This window comes from Arthrobotrys flagrans (assembly GCF_004000055.1).
Source record: "Arthrobotrys flagrans strain CBS H-5679 chromosome Unknown unitig_15, whole genome shotgun sequence".
NCBI classification, from domain to species: Eukaryota; Fungi; Ascomycota; class Orbiliomycetes; order Orbiliales; family Orbiliaceae; genus Arthrobotrys; species Arthrobotrys flagrans.
This window is the reverse complement of record NW_027137545.1, coordinates 1221251-1244674: the sequence shown is the minus strand read 5'-3', so window position 1 is coordinate 1244674 and position 23424 is coordinate 1221251. Positions and strand designations below refer to the sequence as shown.

General features: G+C 45.7%; 5 protein-coding genes across 6 annotated transcripts; all 5 read left to right on the top strand.

The window, feature by feature from the left end:
- Positions 1-2598: 2598 nt before the first annotated feature.
- On the top strand, positions 2599-3243 carry DFL_000310 (uncharacterized protein; the record flags this gene model as incomplete). Its single annotated transcript, XM_067631989.1, has 2 exons — positions 2599-3137; positions 3195-3243. The coding sequence occupies 2 exons, from the start codon at positions 2599-2601 to the stop codon at positions 3241-3243; spliced, it is 588 nt and encodes a 195-aa protein (XP_067494839.1).
- Positions 3244-6073: 2830 nt separating this feature from the next.
- On the top strand, positions 6074-7650 carry DFL_000309 (uncharacterized protein; the record flags this gene model as incomplete). The annotated part of the gene is made up of 4 exons (XM_067631977.1): positions 6074-6264; positions 6337-6467; positions 6533-6819; positions 6886-7650. The coding sequence occupies 4 exons, from the start codon at positions 6074-6076 to the stop codon at positions 7648-7650; spliced, it is 1374 nt and encodes a 457-aa protein (XP_067494838.1).
- Positions 7651-8473: 823 nt separating this feature from the next.
- Positions 8474-11915, top strand: DFL_000308 (uncharacterized protein; the record flags this gene model as incomplete). The annotated part of the gene is made up of 5 exons (XM_067631967.1): positions 8474-8725; positions 8889-9695; positions 9748-10299; positions 10356-10896; positions 10960-11915. The coding sequence occupies 5 exons, from the start codon at positions 8474-8476 to the stop codon at positions 11913-11915; spliced, it is 3108 nt and encodes a 1035-aa protein (XP_067494837.1).
- A 1399-nt stretch (positions 11916-13314) lies between these two features.
- DFL_000307 (uncharacterized protein) lies at positions 13315-14158 on the top strand (the record flags this gene model as incomplete). Of its 2 annotated transcripts, XM_067631955.1 has the most annotated exons (3): positions 13315-13536; positions 13754-13901; positions 14046-14158. In XM_067631955.1, 3 exons carry the CDS (start codon positions 13315-13317, stop codon positions 14156-14158), a joined length of 483 nt encoding a protein of 160 aa, XP_067494835.1. The 2 variants fall into 2 exon arrangements, with proteins under 2 accessions (XP_067494835.1, XP_067494836.1); XM_067631956.1 differs by lacking the exon at positions 14046-14158 and having other exon boundaries at positions 13754-13918.
- Positions 14159-20424: 6266 nt separating this feature from the next.
- On the top strand, positions 20425-22458 carry DFL_000306 (uncharacterized protein; the record flags this gene model as incomplete). Its single annotated transcript, XM_067631942.1, has 2 exons — positions 20425-20707; positions 20816-22458. The coding sequence occupies 2 exons, from the start codon at positions 20425-20427 to the stop codon at positions 22456-22458; spliced, it is 1926 nt and encodes a 641-aa protein (XP_067494834.1).
- Between the last annotated feature and the right edge of the window lie 966 nt (positions 22459-23424).

Sequence of the window (23424 nt, the reverse complement as noted above, 5' to 3'; positions counted from 1 at the left end):
CCTACCGAGTAAGCGAGTGTTAGGCCGTTTATTACATTCCAGGAACATTTTGTGAGGTCAGAATTGTAGTTTGGGGGCACATTTTGATAGGTGCCTGCCACGAAGGATGGACAGAGCTAGTTAGCGGGTTCCACCCTGCACACTATATTTTGCGTTGCCTGTAGTACTTTTCCCACATCAGAATCAAATTTGCAGCTTAGTTCCATCCAAACTTAGAGCCAGCGTCAGGCCAGGTCCAGCTGGGGGGTTAGGCATGTATGCTGATCTTAATCATGTCGAAGGGGGGTTTATCCGCAAGCCTCCAATCGACGCCATCCCAACGGAAGAGATTTCCCTTTGGCCTGAAGTCCTTCCCGGCGGCGGCCTCCTCCTGCGCCATTCGGCTATACTTCCATCAATCAAGAAGTCTAGGCGTCGCCAACATTTCCCGATTCTTCATTCCCTCAGACAAACATGTGCTGCACATGCAGCCGCCACAGACGGACGAATAGTAGGACAGCATTCATACCCGATCGAAGGGTGGATCTTTCGCGAATCTGGGTTAAGCCTCAACCTCTCAGCTGGCTCAGCCCCTTTCCCCTTGATAAGGAGTGGCGAATACCTAGGATTAACCATGGCGAACGGCCATACTGCTGGACTATGTATAGTCCGGTTGGTCTCAGATTCAATGACGACAGCAGCTTTACTCGAAAGCAGCTGCACCAACAAGGAGCTGAAGTGGTTTTCTAGTGCACTTTTCCCTGATACCCCTCATGCAATAACGGTACCAGCTATAGGTTCCCATTTCGAGGTTAGAAAAACATTTCTCAATGTGGAACCAGCCTTGCTTTCTCTGATTTTCGCCGAAAATCGAACGACGAACGGCACCATCCATATGGCGGGAATCGGTGGGTTCCTGCGAGATCTGCCAAAAGAAAGCATTTTGGTGTGGAAAAAAAAAAATTTTATAGCAATCACGAATTATACGGCATTGGCCTGGTGTGAATCGAATCTTGCATTTCTCGGCTGCCCTCGAGCGGAGTAGAAAATACGCAAACTCATTAAGCCACACCCTTTAAAATCGAACAAGGGTCTCCACTCTTTGGGTCCGATTGATTGAAGATCTAAACCTATCGATTGGGTGTCCACGATCTGGATCTCCAAGGGAGGAAATTACGGCCTTTCCAGCACGCGGGAAGCGAGCTACGGGATCCAGATAAAAATCCTCTAGCTCAAGTAATCATACAACGGGAGACAAAGTAAACGACAAAAGAAAAGATGAAAGAATATTCCGCCGTCATTGCAGGCACATGCCGCCATCCCCTGACCTGGGACGAGCACCTAAAAACCATACCGACTAACGATTTTAAGTTCTCTATAGCGAGGTTGTCGGAAATAATCAACTATGGACGCAGCTGGATATTTACTTGCAAGCCATGAGTCGTTGGTGTGGACAAGCAATTAGAGACGCTAGTAAGTTGATAGCCGAAATAGTGTCCTGACACAACCAGTACGAATGGGATACGGTTCCAGCAGTTGCCATGTCCCTCCTGTGGCCCCACAAAGATCTTGGACATCTCAGTCGACAGACATGTATCTGCTGTGGGCACCACCGTCCAATCCGGGTTTTAGGCCTCCAGGTGCGATCTTTGTAAAAACAAACCAACATTTTTCGAAGGTATTGCAGCCCTCCTCCTGCTAATCCACCCCAAACGTTTACCTGCAGCTGCATATCTGTCCCGTAACACTGGGAATCCAGTTAGAGACGTTCCAACCCGGACCAAAAGAGCATTGCATGCAACAAACCTCGTATATAGCGCGAGAAATTTGCTGAGCTAAAGGTAGGAGGCCGGCACTATTGCTTCCCAACCCCTGCTCCAAAATCCGAAGAGGCATCAAGCGGCATCTCGCATCTAGAATTTAGATCTATATATTACCCCACGAACGTCAGTTTATTGTTCCTGTCTGTTTCATTGCCTCACACTGATTCACTTTCTCTCCAGTCATCCAATATCTCTCTTTTCTTTAAGACGGCATACTCTCTCTAGCGTTCAGGGTAGCTATCGGAGAATTTTATTTCAATCATATGATCATTACCGCCCAATTCTTGCGGTCTGAGACACAGAACAACTAATTTTGACATAACGTCCGCGCATCCCAACAACCAAGCTGTCCTCGTGATAATCATAAGGCTAGCCTTGTCCTCAAAGGTTGGTTCACCCCGCGTTGCGTTGTCCGGTGGCAATATCATCCTCGTTGAGATGATCTTAGTGCTCTGTAGAATATGAAGTTATCGCACCCTGAAGCGGTATGCTAATAGATCATAGAAGAAAATCGCTAGCTAGGATTGCTAATTTAGGTTCGCACTGGGGCCGCGCTGGCTTCTGGTTACACAAAAAGTTTTTTTTTTTTTTTCCACAACCAGAAAGGCAGATTCGCAGAACAGATAATAGGGCGGACGTAAAAAAGAGGTACGGAATTAACTGCTAATCCAGTTGTAGATGACTCACTAGTTAGCACCTTTTCGATCGCATCATCACTTGAACTAACCCAATTTCGTAGCTACCTTTGATCTAGAATAAAAATTATAGCGTTTTGTCGATTCTACAATCTCTCAAAATGTCATATCAAAACCCTGCAAATCCAGGTTCAAACCACGCTGATAGGCCACGGTTCGACATAATCGCCTGGTATCCCCACTACCAGTCATGTCTCAAATATTTTCTGAACACCGCTCAACACTCTTATCCATGCCAAGCCCTTGCCGCATTCCTTAATATTCGCTTGCCGTATCAGCAGGCTGAGCCAGCGAACGAGTATATCAACATGCCGCCCGCTTCACCCGGTACATCAGGATCTTCAAGAACTAGAAATCAAGTCTGGGTTTCTTTGATTCCTTACATTCGAAGGCTTGTCGCCACCGGTTTCGATAAACCCGGGATTTTGCACGGATGGTTCGGAGACGACTGGGCTTTGGGTATCGGCCCAATGCACGAGAGTGAGAGGAGAAATTTCTTGTTTGCGGCAAAGAGTGGTGGATGGTCAAACGTTAAGAAGGAATACGATCAAGTCTCAAACGAGGCCATTCCTTTCTTACGACCGTTGGATAATGTTGGGGATGCTGAAGTTCGCGCAGCTGAGGCATCTTGGAGCGATTGGTGAGTGGTATAACCATAACAAGAGAAAATAAAGTTTATTCTAACATATCGTATTAGGCTCGCTCTAGAAGACTGGATGTTTCCCAGCGCCGACCGACAGAAATGAGACGCAATCGTAGCATCGCTTTAAGGACCTGTCTCATTCGATGTCATGTCTCCATTTTCGCGCTCATGTCAACCAAGATGTAATGCCAAGTTTGCATTCACGCTACACCGGCGCATGTGTTGGCCTCCAAAAAATGCAACATTTTGTGTGCACAGGGACGGGTAGGCCCACCGCCATGTGGCCCCGAGTGCGCAGACTATCATTTTTTCTTTCTTTTCTCACAGGACTTTTAACTTTTTACTCCCCTTACTGTTTGTAGTACTCTATATTTCTATTCTCTCATTTTCCCCCAGCCCATTTAGCGGATATATCATTTTTGTAATTCATTGGTTGTGTCAATTGCAAATGTCAGCTAGCTGAAATGTATCATTCAATCCAGTATCGATATTCATAAATCTTATTTCCGATTCCCATAGAAAATTCTATGGTAAACTTGAAGATTGCTATCTCTTCCTATTCGAGTAAGCGGTAATACCGTTTGAATCGTGCAACTGCCGTAAAAGCGGTACGGCGTTGGGTTCGAACTAGCTTCGATCCCAAACTCCTTTGTGCGATCCATGGAGATCGCCACCAAGACTGACCAATCAAGAACTTGGAGCTTAAAGGGGAATTGCTACGCTGAAGGTTTGTGGCTGCGGCGCAGTATGGCTTAAATTAGCCCATGTCGAAGCCACAATGTGATAGATGACATTGGCCGGAATTGCAGAAGACTGCAAAGTTGATGTGTGAATTTTGGACAAGTATCCAAGGAATACGATACGATCAGAGAATATTCCTATAAATCTATTATTAGTAGCTGTTTATGGTAAATTTTCTCTATATATAACAGATCCTACACTTTTATTCACATAGAATGCATCAACACTGTAAAGTGATATCCAGCGGGACCCTGCGTCTAGTATGATGCACTGACATTTACATAGTTACACAACTTAACTAGCCAAGCGTGCGTAGCTTAGACTACGCCGAAATGGAATCCAGAGTATACTAGACTATTTCGAATCAGGCTATCCTAGATATTTCTCTCAAAATCGAATTATCAATACTCTCGATGCCGACATGCTCGCTAGACCTCCACGTTGTAAAGCGCTATGAAGGCTATATTGCGTTGAAGAGCTCGCGTACATTTCCCATCAATGATCCCGACTTCACCCGATGCCACTGCGAGATCGCAACACAGACCCTGAAACTTCCCCATCTTCAGCGCCCCGGATTACGAAAGAGGCCAGTCAATTCGCCGTTATGGTCTTTAGATCTAATCAGATCCATCAATCCGAGCTCTCATTCGCGGGGAATACTGAGACAATGCCTAATAGCAATTAGGGCATTGGTGTTCGTCGGCGTATTACGAGAGCCCAACACAGAGCTCACGCTACCACCCCTTCAATATTTTACGTAGGTTTTATGCGAACCTTTAACGTGAGCCAAACTCCGTATCAGTTGGTGCCGGGTGAAATCGCACGAGGGATCCTACCGCTTTTAGTGCATACGGTATGGTTAGCCCGGCTCTGCCCATTTGGGATGTGAACCGACCTATCGAATGCCTCTCCGGGAAAATTTTCGGGTTCGAACGGCGTCCTCGCCTGCTCTTGGGACGGGTTCTGATTTCCATGCGATATCGGATGGGAAACAAAAGCTTTGACTTTCGGAGGTCAAGCTGCCTGAACAGCATCATGAATCGGGCCCGACTGACTACCCGCCAGTTCTACTAGCCAGCCACAATGGCCTGAAGCTAAGGTGCTTTCGAGGCTACAAGACAGCTCTTCAACTTTATCCAAGAATGACGCGCACAGAATGGGGGCTCCCCTGTTACAGGCCGCAGGATTCCCTGGACTTTTATTTGTCCGGCAGGGAAGTTAATCTGTCGTTCAGAGACAAAACCCATGCGCGGATGCCAAATGCAACCAAAAACCTTCGACGGACGATAAATCTGGCTGATAAGGATGGAGCTAACGCAAGCCATCAAGGAAAAATTCGACTATTCGGCGACAGCGGCACGCACTTGAGATGGAAAGCCTCACCTCGTGTCGTGTTGTATGCATGAAACGGCGCCCTTATTGGAGAGAATCCTAAGGTTTTTTTTTTTCGCCATTTGGGGCTGGAGATGAGCTTCTCGCCATCGATATAACATCGTCTGCAAGCAAAAAAAAAAATCAACCCATCATGCAGGTATTCTGCGCGTACTCTGCGGGCAAATTTTTTTCACATCTTCTTATCAATTCGCAACGTGCGGCCGCAAGCTCTTCAGGCAAATGTCAAGAAGCTCTAGTGTTCGAGGCGAAGATTATCGGGATTTTCGCCCATGGTTTGCATCTGATTGGTTTCCGATCCATTCTTCGGCAAGGTTCACAATCCCGGACGGACCAAGGCGTGGGGTGGCACCCTTTCCATTATGGATGCTGCATGCTGCAGCGGCCCTCTACCACAAGCTTTTTATCGCTCGCATGCGCAACCAAACACGGAAACCCCGCGGGAATACCAAGCAGATGTATTCAAGGAGCGTAATGGGATTCTCTAGTCCGCACTTACTTGGTAATTCGAGGTGTCGCTCGTGGCAAGTGAGACCATGATTTTGCTTCTTTAGATTTTTGAAACGCCGAATACGCTCATTTTACTCGAGCCAAAATAACTAACCATCTGTCAATGTGGCCAGACGATTGTTATATAAAGGCGAGCTTCAGGACTCGAGTTCAAAGATTCTCCTTCCTAGAGACCGTGCTTCACATCCTCGAACTCTCCAGCGTAATTGATATAGCTTCTTGAAGGAACTACACTCCAAACATACATCCAAATACTCCGACTTTTTAATATACCAAATAATTTAGTCAAGATGTCCAACCTTCCAGTTGAGCCAGAGTTCGAACAGGCTTACAATGAGCTTGTCTCCACCCTCGAGGCTAGCAGTCTCTTCGAAAAGCACCCAGAATACAGAACCGGCTTGAAGGTCGTTTCTATTCCCGAGCGTGTCATCCAATTCAGAGTCGTCTGGGAAGACGACAAGGGAGAACTCCAGGTCAACAGGTTAGCATGATATTTGCCACCTAATTTTACTATCACAGGGATCTCTTTCTAACATAAGAACTACGTCTATAGGGGTTTCCGTGTCCAATTCAATTCCGCACTCGGTCCATACAAGGGCGGTCTTCGTTTCCATCCATCCGTCAATCTGTCTATCCTCAAGTTCTTGGGTTTCGAACAGATCTTCAAGAATGCTTTGACTGGCTGTAAGATGCATTCATCTAAAAATACATTCCTCGACCTCAAACTAACCCCATACGATAATGAATAGTGAGCATGGGCGGTGGCAAGGGTGGTTCCGACTTCGACCCCAAGAGCCGCAGCGACAACGAAATCCGACGATTCTGCCAGTCCTTTATGCGCGAGCTTTCGAAACACATTGGAGCCGATACCGACGTTCCAGCCGGTGACATCGGTGTCGGTGGCCGAGAGATCGGTTATCTCTTCGGTGCCTACAAGAACTACAAGAACATCTGGGAGGGTGTCTTGACCGGTAAGGGTGGTACTTGGGGTGGTTCGCTTATCAGGCCCGAAGCTACCGGTTACGGTTTAGTTTACGTAAGTAGTCTCTCGGATATATGGCATTTGGTATGACGACCGAGTGATACTAACTCGCGGCAATAGTACGTCAGCCACATGATTCAATACCGTACCAAGGGAGCCGAATCCTTTACCGGCAAGCGTGTCGCTATCTCCGGTTCCGGCAACGTCGCTCAATATGCTGCCCTCAAGGTCATCGAACTTGGCGGTGATGTCATCTCCCTGTCCGACTCTAAGGGTGCCATCGTCCTCGCTGAGGGTGTCAAGTCATTCTCGAAAGAGGATATTGACAAGATCGCTTCCCTCAAGTTGAAGCACGGATACCTCCACCAACTCCACGCCTCCGACTCTGAGTTCTCTTCCAAGTTCCAGTACGTCGAGGGTGCCAGACCATGGCTCAAGGTCGGCCAGGTCGATGTTGCTCTCCCATCTGCCACTCAAAACGAAGTCTCCGCCGAGGAAGCCGAGGGCCTCATCGCCGCTGGCTGCCAGTACATCGCCGAAGGTTCCAACATGGGTTCCACCCAGGGTGCCATCGACGTCTTCGAGGCTAACCGAAAGGAAGGTGGTCAAATCTGGTACGCTCCTGGTAAGGCCGCCAACATGGGCGGTGTCGCCGTTTCCGGTCTTGAGATGGCTCAGAACTCCGCTCGTGTCAGCTGGACCTTCGAGGAGGTTGATGCTAAGCTTGCCGATATCATGGAAACTGGCTTCAAGGTCTGTCTGGAGACTGCTAAGGAGTACATCCCAGCCAAGGAGACTGAATTGCCATCCTTGGTCGGTGGTGCCAATATTGCCGGATTCGTTAAGGTTATCGAGGCCATGCACAACCACGGCGACTGGTACTAAATTTTCTCCCGCTCACTGGTTGGGTTGGCAGGATCTGAGAATAAATAGTATCTGACGAAACACCGTCTTCGGTTCCTTTTCTTATTTCCTTTTATTTCTTGTCCTTTTTTATTATTTCGATCGCACTGCAACCATGCATGCAAATTAGTAGGTAGCAAGTATGACTTTGGGTTCAAGTTTACGGGATTTGGCATGGTTGGGGGCGTTTTTGTAAATACTCTGAGATACCGGGATAGTTGACGGCACATCCTTTTCCTTTTAGTTATATCATGATATCAATGAAATTCAATACAATATTCAAGCATCCTTTCCCGTGTCGTGATTCGGAATCCGACGACGTTTGTCGTATCATAGAGGAGGCAGCGGCCCTCATAGGGTTTAAGGTAGCCTGGTGCAAGGTTTAGGGTACAGTTGCATAGAATCGACTTGGAAAGTTAAATTTCATAGTTACATGAATTGAACGAGATAGTTAGAGGGCTAGCCTTGAGTTAAGGCTGTCTCCGAAACCGGATCCATGGATTTAGCCCTTAGGTCTTGAATATTAACTTAGCTTGTAACACCGATAGGGAACTACAAAAAAGAATTGATTGTAAATATTCAAAACTTGGGAGAGTATACTATATATTATTCATTGCAACTCGGGGTATGCACTACCATCCAAGGCCGGCAAGTGACCCGAAAGACATTACATGCGAGTCGGACATAAATTATACCAGATGGTATGGAGTAGGTGCTACAGAAATAAAAAACTCCACATCCCTATCATGCAAGCTTACCCCCTTACTTTTCGAGCCGGAATCTGTGACTGAATTAAACCTTGACGATGGCTTTCGAGCAAGCTTGTGGTATTTTGTGCGTTGGCATCCGCAAACGCCAAGGCTGGGACCTTGCAGGGAATCCTTCGCAGCTCATTATCCGCGTAACAGCTCTCATCCACTCCCACATTCATTCAGCCACCGCCAAAACCACGCAGGACGATCAGCTTGCCATGGCTTCAACAACCACCCCAACATCAGCCGAAACATGGTGTAAGTTCCTGCGTAGAAGCCTTTCTATGCGCGTTGATGTCGAACAGGTATGCCTTTTCGCAATAATATACCTATGTACTTTTTTACCACCCCCTTCGGAAGGGTTAACCAAAAGTTATGAAATTAGCCATGATAAGTTAACTCATAGTCCACCACTATCCCCCCTCCCCGCGAGGGGGTGTATATACTTTCTCGAATTTCGAAAAATAGTTTGAAACCTACGCTCGTTCTATACTTCGAAAGGCTCCGATACCACGCGACGACCTTGCTGGTATTTTAATCTCGCCGGCGGCATATCCCACCCCGCAGTTATCAGTCGACCCTAGGTATTTGTTGTATATCCAGCGACTGGTGTCGGCGAATATTATCCCTCTATCGAGTTTTTTACACGCGCTATGGTCGTCGGATCGGGTACAGCAGAATCATGTGCTTCATGGCGGTGAAGGGGATATGGCGGCCGCGTTGTCGAGGGAGTCGGTTGATACGGCGATTTTGACGAGTTTAGTGCTTGTCGTGCAAAACTTACAGGGTGGCAGCGGCGGGAATGCGGCACCAAGGGAGACGCCGGCGGCTTTGATCGATTCGTTGAGTAAATGGATGGACGCGGTTATTGCAGCTAATGATGGCGATGGGCTGAATGCACTCGATGGACACGGCCTCGATGGATTAGGGCTTAGTAGTGGAATCATGGGCCCTCAGAAGAAGGCGATTATTGGAGAACTTGTCCTTGCTGTTGGTGAAAACCAGACGCTAAATGGATTCTTGAAAACCTCGCATGAGATTAGTAAAGACAAGCGGGCGAACTTCGAGAATACGCTGCCGATGTTTGTGCAGGGGTTTCAGACCTTGAATCCAGAGTTGGCGATGAGGCTTGATGCTTTGATTCCGAAGAAGGCAGACGGGCCTGGGGGTGCCGGCGCAGGGAATGGACTTTTGGGGATCGGGATGGGACTAGATGCCATTGGGGAAGCGGGACAACCGTCAAGAGGTGGATTGTATGTCTTTATCAATTCACTGGTAGGTACCGCTTGTCTATATTCGGGGCTTTGGGGGATGTTAACAGAAGTAGTTATTCGCCCGTCCTCTCGTCGACGATGAATACCTCATTCATCACCTCCTCAACCGGTACAAAGAGATAGGCGGCCAAGTCGCCCTTGACCTCATAATCGCCGCGCTAGACTGCATCGCCAATGCCATCAGTCGATCAGAATCCGAGTCTACAATCGCCCTATTTCGCCACTTCCTCGTTAATAAGATCCCACTCTTACTCCAACGCTTCAATATGCCAGTTATCCAAGCCCAATATGTTTTAACACAGGCGCTTGCAAAATCCGGCAGTAACTCACTTTCGCTGGATCCTTCGCTGGATACCATGCTTGATCTTTCGAACGACATTAAGCAGGAGTTTTTGTTTGCGTGCGCATTACATCAGATCATCGAAGAGTCTTCGGTGGAGGTTATTCTAGGTGATGTACCACTACAAACAATGGCGAAGAGCCGGTATACACAGGAGGGGCTAGTCGAAGATTGCATGAACGACGGAGACCGCGTGGAAAGACTGATCAGTGAAATCGAGGAACTTGATGGGAACTCCGGGGCAATAGTCGGAGCCGTTGTAGAGGTACAATTCCGGTCACAGTCGTTCAGAGTATGATCTATGTACTAACCATATCTCAGGTGCTCCGCATAATGTGTGACCAGCGTGCAACAATGGGTCTCTACACACTCTGCAAGAACCTCATTTCGCGTCCCAAAACCATCGATTTATTACTCCTTTACTCCTCACCAGCTACAATCCTAGAACCCCTTTGTATCGTCCTCGAAAACTGGCGCTATGACGACGATCAGGGCGAATACGAACCTGTCTACAAAGAATTCGGCTACATTCTCCTCTTGATCCTCACAATTTACTACCGTCACAACCTCTCCTTTTCCGACTTCGGGCCAAGCATCACACCTACAAGCTTTGTACCTATGTTTATAAAGCAATGTTGGAAGGATATTTCGGTTGAAGATTTAGGAAGAATGGGGGATAGGCACGCGCAGCTGGGGGGTTGGATTAAAGCGTTGTATGAGGGTGAGGGGATGACGGATGAGGTCATGCAGAGCTGTAAACCGCAAGAGTATTATAGCCTTGTACCAACATTGATGGCGCAGACAGTTGAGGCTTATGAGAGAGGTGTCTTGGATATGAGGGTTTTGAGGGAGGGGTTGGATTGTAGGCTGCCATGTTTCGATTCATACGAGATGAAACTTTGCTAACAGTATTAATTTGGGCTAGATTTCCAACTACCATCGCTCATTGCGTCAGAAGTTGCCATTATATTCTGGTTGACAGATTATATTTGGCAGACTATGTCCTCGCAAGGGGATATTTCCAACGCGCTTCGAATACTCCATATACTTGTCACCAACGCTCCATCTGAAGTCACACAAACACACAAAACCATCCTCGCCATATGTTCACACTCTCTTGAGCGTGTATTAAAAGACGTTCTTCGTTCCGAAGGCACGGCTAATAACCCTGGCAGCGCTATACACCAACAAGCCGAGCAAATTCTTAAACATATTTCTTCATCTAGAGACTGGCGCAGAACCGGATTACCATCGACAAGCGAACTTGAAGGATGGACAAAACATTCCGGTGGTATCTTGGGGGCGTTAAAGAGTGCAGTTCAAGGTGTGGTTATGTGGAGTGCTACGCCTGATTTGGTCCTTCAACCGGCGGGGTGGAATCCCCGGCTCCTCTATGCGGCATGGAGGCTGTTGGGCGCGAAGGAGGTTGTAAGGGTGCTTGTTGATGAGGTTGTAAGCGTTGGACCTGATGTTGGCGATGTGGCTGTGGATCTGGTGGCAAGCTTGATCGTTGCGCCGGTGGTTGAGGATTGGAAGTGGAAAGTTGGTGAGGTTACAGGGAGGAAAGAACATACAGGTGTAGGGAATGGAGGAGTTTTGACGCTTGTTGAGGCGCTGAGGTATTTGGAGGACGATTGCAAATTGCTAGGTGGGGAGGAACAGGGGCGCAGCGAGGTTGTTATGAAACTTGCAAGAAAAGTCGAGGGGATGATGGTTGCGAGTGCTGTTGGGGGCGTTGGAGGGGCGGCAGTCGTTGGTGGGGTGGTGGATCTAGCGGATGGAGTGCTTGGGGATGTTATGGTTGATGGGGATATGTTAATGATGCCAGATGCCGGAGTAGATCTAGGATTGACGGCGGATGAGACTATGACTGGAATGTAGGATTCTTATGGAAGAGTATTATTCGTCCGGGTACACGAGCATAGAAGAGTAATGTCTGCGAGGATGCTATTTAAAAGGCCACTTTTTGGGGGGTTTTTATCTGAAAGCCTTTTATGACAGAGAATGATAAATGTATTCGTTTAACATTGATTCGATGTCTGAATTTATCTCGTGAGGCGATCGAGCTATGATTAACCCTAGGTTCATGTATTCGAATAATGACGTTGCTCTCGAAGAATATACTTAATGTCGCTCAATTCTACCGGAATCTGGTTCCTACACCATTTTACTGCAGAGCACTTCGAAGGGAATTTTGCCATTAGTAGGGTGAATTCTAGGTGACCATGTCGGAATTCACAATATTCCCCATTGCTCTGCAGGCAAAACGCCACATAGACTACCCATTAGGGTGTCGGATTGCGGCCAGCTCGAGAGACTCTGATCTCACCCTAAGCTAGTTTCTGAGCTCAAGCTTGGAACACCATTCTAGCTAGCCCTAGACTTCAGCTCGAGGTGCCAAGAGAGAATTCACCATGATATAGCTCAAGGACCGGCCAGCGGCACAAATCGTTGTGTGATGATTTGGCAATATCTGCATATATATAATGTTGGTAGAGTTAAGCAGGAGTTAGCAATACCTGGACAATGCAATGCTCGCGCTAAAAAATTAAAAGAGTAATATCTGAAGAAATACAACATGGTGATTTCCTTTGCCATGGTATTAATATTGCCCAAGACCTGAACATTTCGGACGGCCATTGGCTACAATACTTCTATATACTGACCCGCGTCTTTTTATAAATGTAGATATAGATATACCATTTTTCCGGGATCTAGTTTATGCAAATGCCTAAGGTATATCTTGTATTAACCTAGCACCAATTGAGCGTCATAATCACGAGCACATACACTCGAATGCTCCTTAGATTGTCTAGCTAATACTTCTCCCAGAAACTTTCCCCGTCATCTCTCCAGGTCAAGTTTTGTGGTATTTTCTTATCATACATGACAAAAAGCAAATTAGCCTACCCGATTCCCAGGCTGAGGCTCGCTTCTGTGCACCGCATTCGAACTCGATTCTAGGTAGATCTAGACTTTTCAGCTCAAGACCTGGCCAGCCGCATAGAGATCGATTTGGGAGGCTAGGGAGTCATTGGTATATATCGTCTAGAGAGCTCTTGGTATGCAATAACGTTATAACTATAACTAATAGCGTGGAGATAGCTAGGAGCTGGAGCGAGGGGATTATATAAAGGCGTTTTGTTCGAACTCCGTTGTTTTTATATATCAATATGGTTCTGACAGATTTGAACTGTGGCCTCTTTTCTATCCTCACCCACTACATGTTTTATCGTTATTGTCTCCCACGATCCCCTCAAAACTATCATAATTCACAAAAATGGATTCTCACAACAGATTGCTATTAAGAACCACCGGACTCCCAGAGAATATCTCCATGCAGCTTTACGGAGACGTTGGTGAACAATCATCACGTCTTGCCAACCTACTCAAACAATACACCGGCATAGAATACGACTTCGTCGTCAACCTTGGTCAATTATACACCACATCCAAAACCGACGAACGTCTACAATCCCAATCAGAAAATATCGGTCAAATCGTACGTTTCGTCTGCGAGCGGTTTGTAGAGAAAGTCAAGACCGTTAGTAATAATGGGTATAATAAGGAATTCATTGATCTCTTCCATGAAGTTGTACATACCCGAAAGATTGATATTATACCTACGGGCGACCCGCACGAGAGTTTTAGATATCCATTAGGTATGGTGTTTTTGAGATTTGCTTTTGGAAGGGAAACGGATTTCTTGGAAATCTTAGAGTCTTGAGGATATCGAGAGGGAGTTGAGGAGAGCGCGGGAGGAGGTTAGGATGTTGGGGACGTCGTCTATGGCGTATGAAAATTTCAAGGAGCAATGGTTGCCTAACAAGTTTGGAATGGAAGATGATATCTCGCATGGTTTTGCGGGTATGTTGATATGCTAAGTTCTTTGATGTGCGTGCATTGCTAACTTTCAGTTTCCATTGGTTGATGGTAAATGTATTCTCACTTTTCTACCTTTGAGCTGATATCGATATCCTAGTAGTATCGTAGCTAACTTTATATACGCAGCGTATCGCTTCAGGTTCGTGGCGGACCCGGCTGTCATTTTGAAGGTTGCTCAGGATACACATGCAAAAGTTCAAAAACCGGTTGGTTCCCCCCTCAAACTCGGGGTTTCCTAAGATTTATTTTATTTCATCCTTCTAGCAATTATATTTTTTTTCTTCCAATAACTTATCGAGCCCAGAGCACGTCTGTGTTTCAAACTGGAGCTGCCACACTGCCCAAACATGCTAAAAGCATTCATAGCCAACTGTGTCACCCAAGAAATCAAATTCATCCTCCTAACAGACCATAGTCAACGTAATCGTGAAGATCAAATGAATATTGCAAGGGTATTGATGCGGTGTTTGAGGATGGAGCTTATGTTATTAGGGTTCTTTATCATTGGTGGGAGAGGGCTGATGGGTTTAATTGTGAGAATTTTTATGAGCACCTGTCGGTGTTGGCTGGGATGATGGGAGGGTGTCGTAGTTATGCTGCTGTGCTATCGAAGCAGGGGTTTAATATGAGGAATGATCGGTAGTATGTTGATTTATTGTTGTTGGGGGTTGTTTATAAATGTTCTTAAGGCGTCTTATCTGACATCGAGACTAATACTCGAGTATATATAAGATAGTCTCCCTTTACGTTCCAAATCCACCGTACTTCTACAGCATCGATATCGATCGATATTATATAACACTCCGGATCCGATATACATCTAGACGCTTCGAGGAGGCTGGTTCGCGAGACCACAATTAATATATTTCATACCTCTCGTGAGATATTTATAAATCTATAATCCGATCCCAAGGATCTGGTTGATAGGATAAGGACTCTGTACCATGCATTATCAAAATATAATTCTAGGATCCTGATCCTAGGCCTCGGCTGAGGAATCGATCCTATGCATGGTATCACCAGTACATTTCAAACTAGTAATACCCTAACGCGTTATAATAGGTTTATTCAATCTTTTATATCATCGCCAAATCATATCATAAAATATGAGCCTTTCCTCCACATAGGTAATAGAAATATGCCGTCCTAATACACCCCCACGAAATCCTAGCATTTTATATAGCTTTGTGGTAAAAAGCCAAGGACGTCTGAAGACGCTTAACATGCAACCTCGCTTCAGCATACCGCAAATGAACACATGCGTTGCATATATATCTGCATCCCCAGCGGAGACGAAATGTTACACAAAACGTACGGAATCTTTCTGTTTTCAGGAGTGAAAAAGAGGAAAATACGGCTGAAGGCTGAAATGGGTGGTTCTTTCCGTCTTGTTCAATGTGACACATGGCCAAAAAATCCTAGGATCGGGGTTCCAAGTTCGAAGTTGTCTATTCCTATTCCTGGGATCCTGTGGTAATGGTTTTAGGTACAGGGATCTTTCCTAATATCTATATCCATCCTATATATTACCTTCGATCAATGACGTGTACAGGAATTCTAGGAATGCGGGATCTGCAGATTTCTGTGCACGTGCAGACTGGGGGGGTTGACCAGACCGATGCGGGTTTGTTAATGTTATTATGGAATTTTTTGTTGGCAGGGTCTGAAGGGGTTTTTGGTATACGTAGACGGGGTTTTATTAATGACTCTTTTAGATTTTGTTGGGCTTTGTTCAGCCTTCTTCTTTTTTGTTTTTAATGTATGAGTACCGCGAAAGACGATTGTTCTTAGGAGGGGAGACCAATGCTATATGTCAGATACAATGAATTATGCAGGCTTGAATAGTCAATGTTATCGAGGATATGTACCCTACCTTCAACCTTCGCACATTTTCTTGGTTGTGTTTTAAGCTGAAATACGAGGTTATATACCAAGCCTTCATATACTTTAAATGAAAAAATTTTTTTTTAATAGATGTCGACATTGTCACGAGAACTTGCAGTTTTTACAGACTAATCCCTGGGAAACTCTTTTTCTTCTCCATGCTTGCAGTTGAATTTAACCTATAAAACCGACGACAAGGGCTCCTTCTGTAGAGTAAAACTCTGGGGAACCCTTGGCCCACCGTTGCCAGCCGTGGTTATGTATGGTTTGTCTTTTAGTTTTTTTGTTTGGAATTCGATTCCGGAGGCTAAATTGATAGCCAAAATCTTTCTGACAGCTTGGGTTTTTCTTTCTGGTCCCTGAGCATGGTTTGATTACAGGGGTTTTGATTGATAGCTGCTTTACTACTGCGCAAGCTGCAGAAGCTTCCAAGAGTTAGGGAGCTTGATCATCGTATCACATGGACATGGTAAAGATTCTTGGGAGTGTGTGGGATTTTAGCCGTATCGTCGGGCGCGGAGATGGTTAGCTTTACATAAGACAGCTATGCCATAAACCTTTCGTTCCCATCCAAGAAAAAGTTGGAGGTTTTGAGGATGGGGATGCTAAGGTATTTCGGCAGTTTTTTTGGTGGACATGGCCGGATGCGAGCAAGTTCCGAAGTCCGAGGCTAGCTTTTGAGGCAAAGGAAAAAGAAATTTTTGTATATGACAACAAGGTAAACTCTGTTCTTAATAAGATAGGACGGCTTTTTCACCGTCCGTCGGCATTTCGTGAAGCATAAAGCTGAGAATCGCAAATATTGAATGGGTGGGATTTTTTTGAAGAATTTAAGACATTTGTTACTTTGATTTTCTAAATAAAGCTTTAAGCTTATCTTTTTTTTCCCGCCTTCGTCGATCGAATGGTAAGTGGTGACGTTAGACAAAAGATCATACCAGATCTGAGGATTTTGTTGAGTACGAATGAAAATACCGAGCGCCGTTTGGACCCGCCTGACAACTTTAGTGCACGATGTAACTTTTTAGCTCCCATGTATACATACATGAAGTACCGATGGCGCCGACCGATGGGTCCCCACGATCTTTCTTTCTTTCTTTCTTTCTTTCTTTTTTTTTTTTTTTTTTTTTTTCAAAATTGGGAGGAGTTCAGTTGGACAGAATAGCCCACAAATGGGTCTAAAAAGTGGACCTCTTTTTCAACTTCCATGGTAATTGCATGCCGTGTCTATCAATTTTTTTTAACCAAACGGCGAATTACGATTTTTTTTTTGTTTGTTTCGTTGGGCACAAAATGGTGGTGTTAGCTAACCTGCAGATTATATGCATATTTTAAACCAGCCTTGTGATTTATGGATATCGATGGAATAGGCTGTAATCGGGAGCTAGGTCGCTGTGCTAAGATGAATAAGAAATTCGTTTAAAGAGAAATCAAGGGGAGAAGGGTAAAGACCGATCGCGACTGACGACGTACGTGCGAGACGGGGTTTTTTACTTGCCGAGGGGTTCCGTAATGATAATTTCGATTGGGAAATGGTCAACCCCACCTCATTCGCCGGGCCCGACAATTCCCACCCGCCGTTAGAGATGGTACGGTCATTTAGGACTGTTTTTTTTATGTTTCATTGTTTTTTGTGGGCAGCGTGACCATTGTGTATATTATGAATCATCGTTACTAATCCGAAGTTCCGATCAAGATTTATTTGGAGAGAAAAGGACAATGCGACCTGCGAGTTTGGGTAGGTTATATGTTTCCAGGGCGTCGGGATTTGTGACTAAGTTAACTCTGGTACGTATGATGACAGAAAAAATAAAATAAAAAAGCGGGGTTTTAGATTTGTAGTTTAAGTGTTACAAGTTTCGGGCCTGAGATCCATCTTATCGATTCTTGGACACGAGATTCGATGCCATGACGGGTGAATATTTGCACATATTTTGCTCATCCCAAGCTCCTTGATTGTTTCTTGGGTCTTGCTGAGTGATGGTTGCTATGGAGGCTAATTAGATTTGCGGGAGGGAAGCTTCGACCCTGGTTGAACTTTTGGGACAGGGTTATGGAAGGGCAGCATTTAGTTGGCCATGAGTCGAAGGGAAGCGACGGAAGGGATTAAGATTGTTTTTGGGTGCCGTTGAGTAACCGGTGACCGACGGGTTTTTGGCCCTGTTCGATGGTTTCAAGGTGTGGTTTCATGGATTTACGGTGTGAAGAGACGGTACGTGCTGCAAACGTGATTGTAATTGCGCCCCTTTCGGATCGAAATCGAATCGAATCGTGATGAAATCACAATCACTTTTGCTACCAGAAATAACAAATCCTGCACGTCATCGAGATTTTGATCTCAAATCCCCTTTTCCTTGTAAAAAAAGAATCTTAAAGTGGGGACTGCCCGGCCGAGAAAGCTTGGTTTGAAATTTGTAAGCTTGGGTTACCGCACGAGACCGAAAAAAGTGTATATGGAAACTGGTTTTGAGGGTGCAGAACTCTGCAGGCTTAGATCCCAGGAATGTTTTAGGGCGAAATTTAAACGTTATTGGGGCACGCGGGTTTACCGGGAACGCGGACTTAGAGAGGGTCCGCATTGAGATCTGGAGATTTGACAGTCCCAAGAGGCATTTGATTATGAGGCAGCATGATTGATCATGACAAGAAAAAAATTTGATGGAATTCATCCCGTCGTCATGCCCTTAAAATATAAACGATGCGGAAGTTTTTATCATTTGAATTCCCGCCGGTTCAGGCATTAGGGTCCCCAAGATCTTAAGAAGAAGAAGAAGAAGAGGAAAGGAAAATGCAGGAATTTTTGACGATGTTACGATGTTGTATTTCGATCGGAACACGAATACATCCGACTGCCACCCACATCAGCGCCGACAGGGTCTATTTTTGCCTACCTAGCGAGGTACACTAGTTAGAAGCAGTGAATAGTCATCTGGTGCTGGGGGTGGCAGTAATTACTTTTTTTTCTTGTCTCTCTGGCATCAAGAAAGAAGTTCAGTCAGATTTGACCTCCGCGCGCTCCGTTGTTTCGACCGACCGATTATTAAGCTGGAATGTCTGTCTGTCTTCTTTCTCTCAAATTTAATTTCTTCGTCCACCCGCTTTTTTATTTCTTGTTTTCCGTCTCCAAAAGGATTTCTTTTGTTCGCGATCGATACTTAAACTATTTCATTTCTTCTATTTGACATTTCTGTTTCTTTTTTTGTTTTCGCTCGTTCGACATTTATATATTTCTGGATATTTTCTTTTTTGGAGGGTGCTGGCTCGACGAAAGAGAGAGAGAGAGAGAGGAAAGAGAGAGCCGGGTTTACCATTGTATCAGCGATCGAATTCGAGTACTCCACGCTGCACGCACACACACGTTCTGCTCTCCCACGAGGGTTATTACTTTGCTTTAGCTAGCGAGAGGGGCATTTTCGAGGAAAAAGGGAAGAAGAAAGAAGGAAAGAAAAAGAGATAGGCACAAGGTTGATATATTATATAAAACCCGACATAACAAACACTCGAGACTTCGTATTTATTTCAACCGGCATTTTAAAAACAGACAAAAGAAGAAAACTCATCGTTTCAGCCGAAAGAAAATAGAGAGAGAGAAAAGAAGGGAGAGGGAAAGAGAAAAGAAGGGTTTCCAAAATAGAAAAATAGAAGAGTGGTTTCGGGCCTCAGTGCGACAGTACCACTGACTAACTAGTCTTCACCAGCTGGCACAGCGACTAATAGTACAGCCCTATTCGACGTGCTGTCAGCGCCCTCTCGTTGGCGGGTATTTTCAGCACCCACGAAAAGGAACAACCGAACGAACGAGCGAACGAACACCATTAACGTTAACGGGGTATCCTGCGGTGGGTTTCAAGCAAGGCTGCCTGTTCCGTCCTGCCCTGCTGGTTGACAGCCAGCTGCGGTGGTCGCTGCTTACGAAACTAAAACGTCAGCCTGGGAATTTATAATCATAATTGCCAGAGGGTTTATAATTCAATAACTGCCTCCAACAATACAATACCAACGTACATTACAAGAAGCAGGCAGTTTTATATAATACGGACAGGCGGTGTTGGTATGAGTTGCACCGCCCGGGTATAATTTATATCACCGCCACCTACTTTACATATTCTACTTGAATAGGATATTAAATACTTGGATCGGAATATCTATTGTTCTACGGTTTTTTCTTTTCTTTTTATCTGGTGTATATTGTGTAAGTACTGGCTCCCGAAGGCATCCGGTTGTGCTCTGTTCTCGGTTCTTATAAAAGTAGTCGCTTCGACAGTATTCGTTTCACAGACGAAACAATCCCAGCTGTTCCCATCCTTCTCTAATTTTACCATCCTCATCTCTTTATTCTCCTCCTCCTCTTCTTCTTCATCTTCATCATCTTCTCTCCTTATCATTCAGCTGACCATTCCTAATCTCAATTATCGATAGTGGTTCTTGAGCTGCTTCTCATATCCATCTGTCACCGCAACACATTTCTCCCGCCGCTTGTGCCGCCCTTCAATTACATCATTTCACGACCAAACCATTCTTCATCCTTCCTCGATCAACTAAACCATCGCCCCATTCCTTTTCTTATTCTCACCATTGACACACTCTCATCACCAGGATCTTTCATTAACAAGTCTTCCTAATGGAGACACCGGAATCATCCTCCTCCTCCGGCTCTGCATCCTCTTCCCAATTCTCTCGCACGACAAAGGTTTCCAGCACTCTGAGCGTAGGCACCAAAATGCCTTCCTTAATGCGAAACCGAGCGACAAGTGTTAGCAGCACGAGCATACGTGGCCAATGTCCGGAATGCAGAGATAAACGGCAAGATGATATGGGTCTCAAACTTAACACTGCTGAGCTGGCATCTCTTGTTCAATCGTTAAGGGGGAAATCGTCAACCCTTGGAGAGAAGATTAGCACTGGTACGTACATGTCGTTAGGCGCCGCCCTGCTTACCCGTTTCATCAACATTTCCATTTATGTTCGCATGCATGCAGGATACTAAAGAACGTGATCCGCTTTTGCTTTAGCTTTCGACTACTCTGTTGAAATAAAATTCGAAGACGGTGTATCGTGGATAGCCAAGGTACCGAAGCCGTGGAGGTCGTCGCACTACAATGAATCCATGTACAGTCAAATCTCGGCCTGGCGATACCTGAAGAAGCACACCAGCATACCGGTCCCCGAAGTTTACCACTTCGCTTACGACTCGGATTCTACGAACACCGTCGGCGCCACATTTATGCTCTACGAGAAGCTCCCCGGACACCAGGTTCCAGAACTTGACGTTGAAAACCCGACATCCATCGGCAAAGCCGCTAGGTTCCACGGTCAACTTTCCGACATCATCCTACAGCTTTCTTCGTGTACATTCGAGAATATCGGATCGATCCAGCAGTCCGCTACCGATCCTGAAGATTTCACCGTCGGACCTCTCTACAGCGTTCACAACACCTATCCTCTTGCCCGTGGCCGATTAGCGACCAACCGAGGTCCATTTATCTCCGCCTTCGAGTGCCTGACAGCCTTTGGCGAGTTGAATTACAAGGATGCGAAATCGAACTCCCACCGACCGGCGCAATCCGACCTCTGTGCCCCTGTCGACGAGGAATTGGCGCGGTTCTTCTTGATCAATAAGATGATCCCCAAGTTTTCTATCGAGACAGGGTACAACAACGGTCCATTTGTGTTCCAGAATTCGGGTCTTAACTCGGCTGGGCTGCTAGTGGATGAAGACTGCAATATCACCGGTGTCACCGGGATTACAGGCGTCGTCGGCCCGCTTACGAGTCTATGCAAATACCCCGACCTCATTTACGAAACTAAGAAGAAGGGTCCTCTTTTCGATCGTAAAATCTTCCTCGGCGCTTTTTTGAACCACGAGATGGCTTCCGGTCGACCTTCCATCCTCCGGGACCAAGAAGTTCGAAGGGGGCTTCTAAGGACAGCGCACAAGGTTTGGCAATTCGAAAATTCGATCCTCGATCCCACGCATAAACATCTCCACCTCAGCGGCCGTGGCGGTCTGTATGAGTACGTATTCGAAGATACCAAGTTCTCCGAAAAGTCCGCTTTCAAGTCTCTCGGCGACCAAGACCCCGACTTCCAGCACCTCGTTCCGAAGCGAGATTTGAAGCATGGTGAGTACTCGTGGGATTTGCCAGAAGAGCTCAAGAATGGCAAGAAGCGACGAAGATCTTCCGCGGCGGCATCGGCAGCGAAGGAGACTGCCAGCAAAGTATGGAACAAGGCTCCATGGGTCAAATCACGAAAAGAGGAAAGGTGGGTTCGCGAGTACGTTAGGGTTCACCGACATCTCCCCCCTGAAGTTAAGGCCTACGAGGGGAAGCGACGAAGTAACGGACCCGAGAAGGCGATCCACATGGCGTGGGCATTTATTCGATGCCGGGATGCCAGCTATATGAGGCGAGAGACACAGAAGAAGAGGGTTGTCAGAGTTGGTGGAAGAAACCGAAGCAGCAGTGTTAGGCAGACCGGAAAGAGGGTTCGAGGGTGGAGCTTGACTGGCGCGGATAAGAGGAATAAGGGCAAAGGCAAAGGCAAGATGTCAACAGTCCCGAGGGCCCCGGTACAGAATGTTTCTACGGATAAAGGATGGAAGCGGGTCTTTGCCGCAGTCACGATCCTGAACTTCCGCGGATCCTCGTCGTGAACATCTTCCACTTCTTCAGTTCTTCGTGTTTCTTTTTAATCTCTACTTTACTTTTCCTTTCTTGTTTATTCTTTTACGTGGGAGTTCTGTTTTATGCTTTTACGCGGTACTCATTCGGTCTGCTCGATTTCATTTGTACGGGTGTTTAAAAGATGGGTTCTTTTGATTCTTTTCTTCATACGTTCATGCTAAAGCAAATTATTTTTTTCCCCCTGTTTCTCATCTGTTAGAATCACAGGTCTCTCTCTCCCTTACATCAGTTTTCTTTTACGGTCTTATCCTCACCACTATAGCGTCTGGAGTTTTCTGTTCTTCCTTTTGCTGTTTTTTTTTGGATTTTTACACGGCCCATACGAGCACATTTCTTTTTGTTTTCTACAATTTTTTCTTTTCTTTCAAAAAAGGATCCTCCGCTTCTGATTATATATATATATATATATATATATATTTGTTGGAGGTATTGAGGACTTCCTGGTTGCCGGAGAGCAGCCTCATAGCTACTTAACCTTTGAAGGGTCGTCTATTTCTTACATCTTTTTGCATACTACCCAGTTTTTTTTTTATTTTTTTATTACCCGCATTGGCTTTATACCTGTTCAGAGTCGGTTCTACCTCAATTGTTCTCCTTCTTTTTTTGCTATGCATTCAATCGATTTGGAAATCGACCAGCTCCTGTTTTTGTGTAAATGTCTATAGTTTACTTGATACCATATCTAGAATGAAAAGTGGTGGGGTTCTTTTTCTTGGGTTATATGATGCATTTGTTATCCTGAGAGTAGTATTCATCTTCTTAAGTTCCTCTTGGAGCCATCTAAATTGTTGTGTAGGCCGTGATAAATGAAGCTCCTAGTATCCTCATCCAAACGAAAAACCCAACAGAGCTTCGGAGCTGCCCCATGTTTTGAGCCGCACCTAAGCGTATCTTATAGCCGCGCATGTGAAAGGTCCCACCCACCATAGAATGCC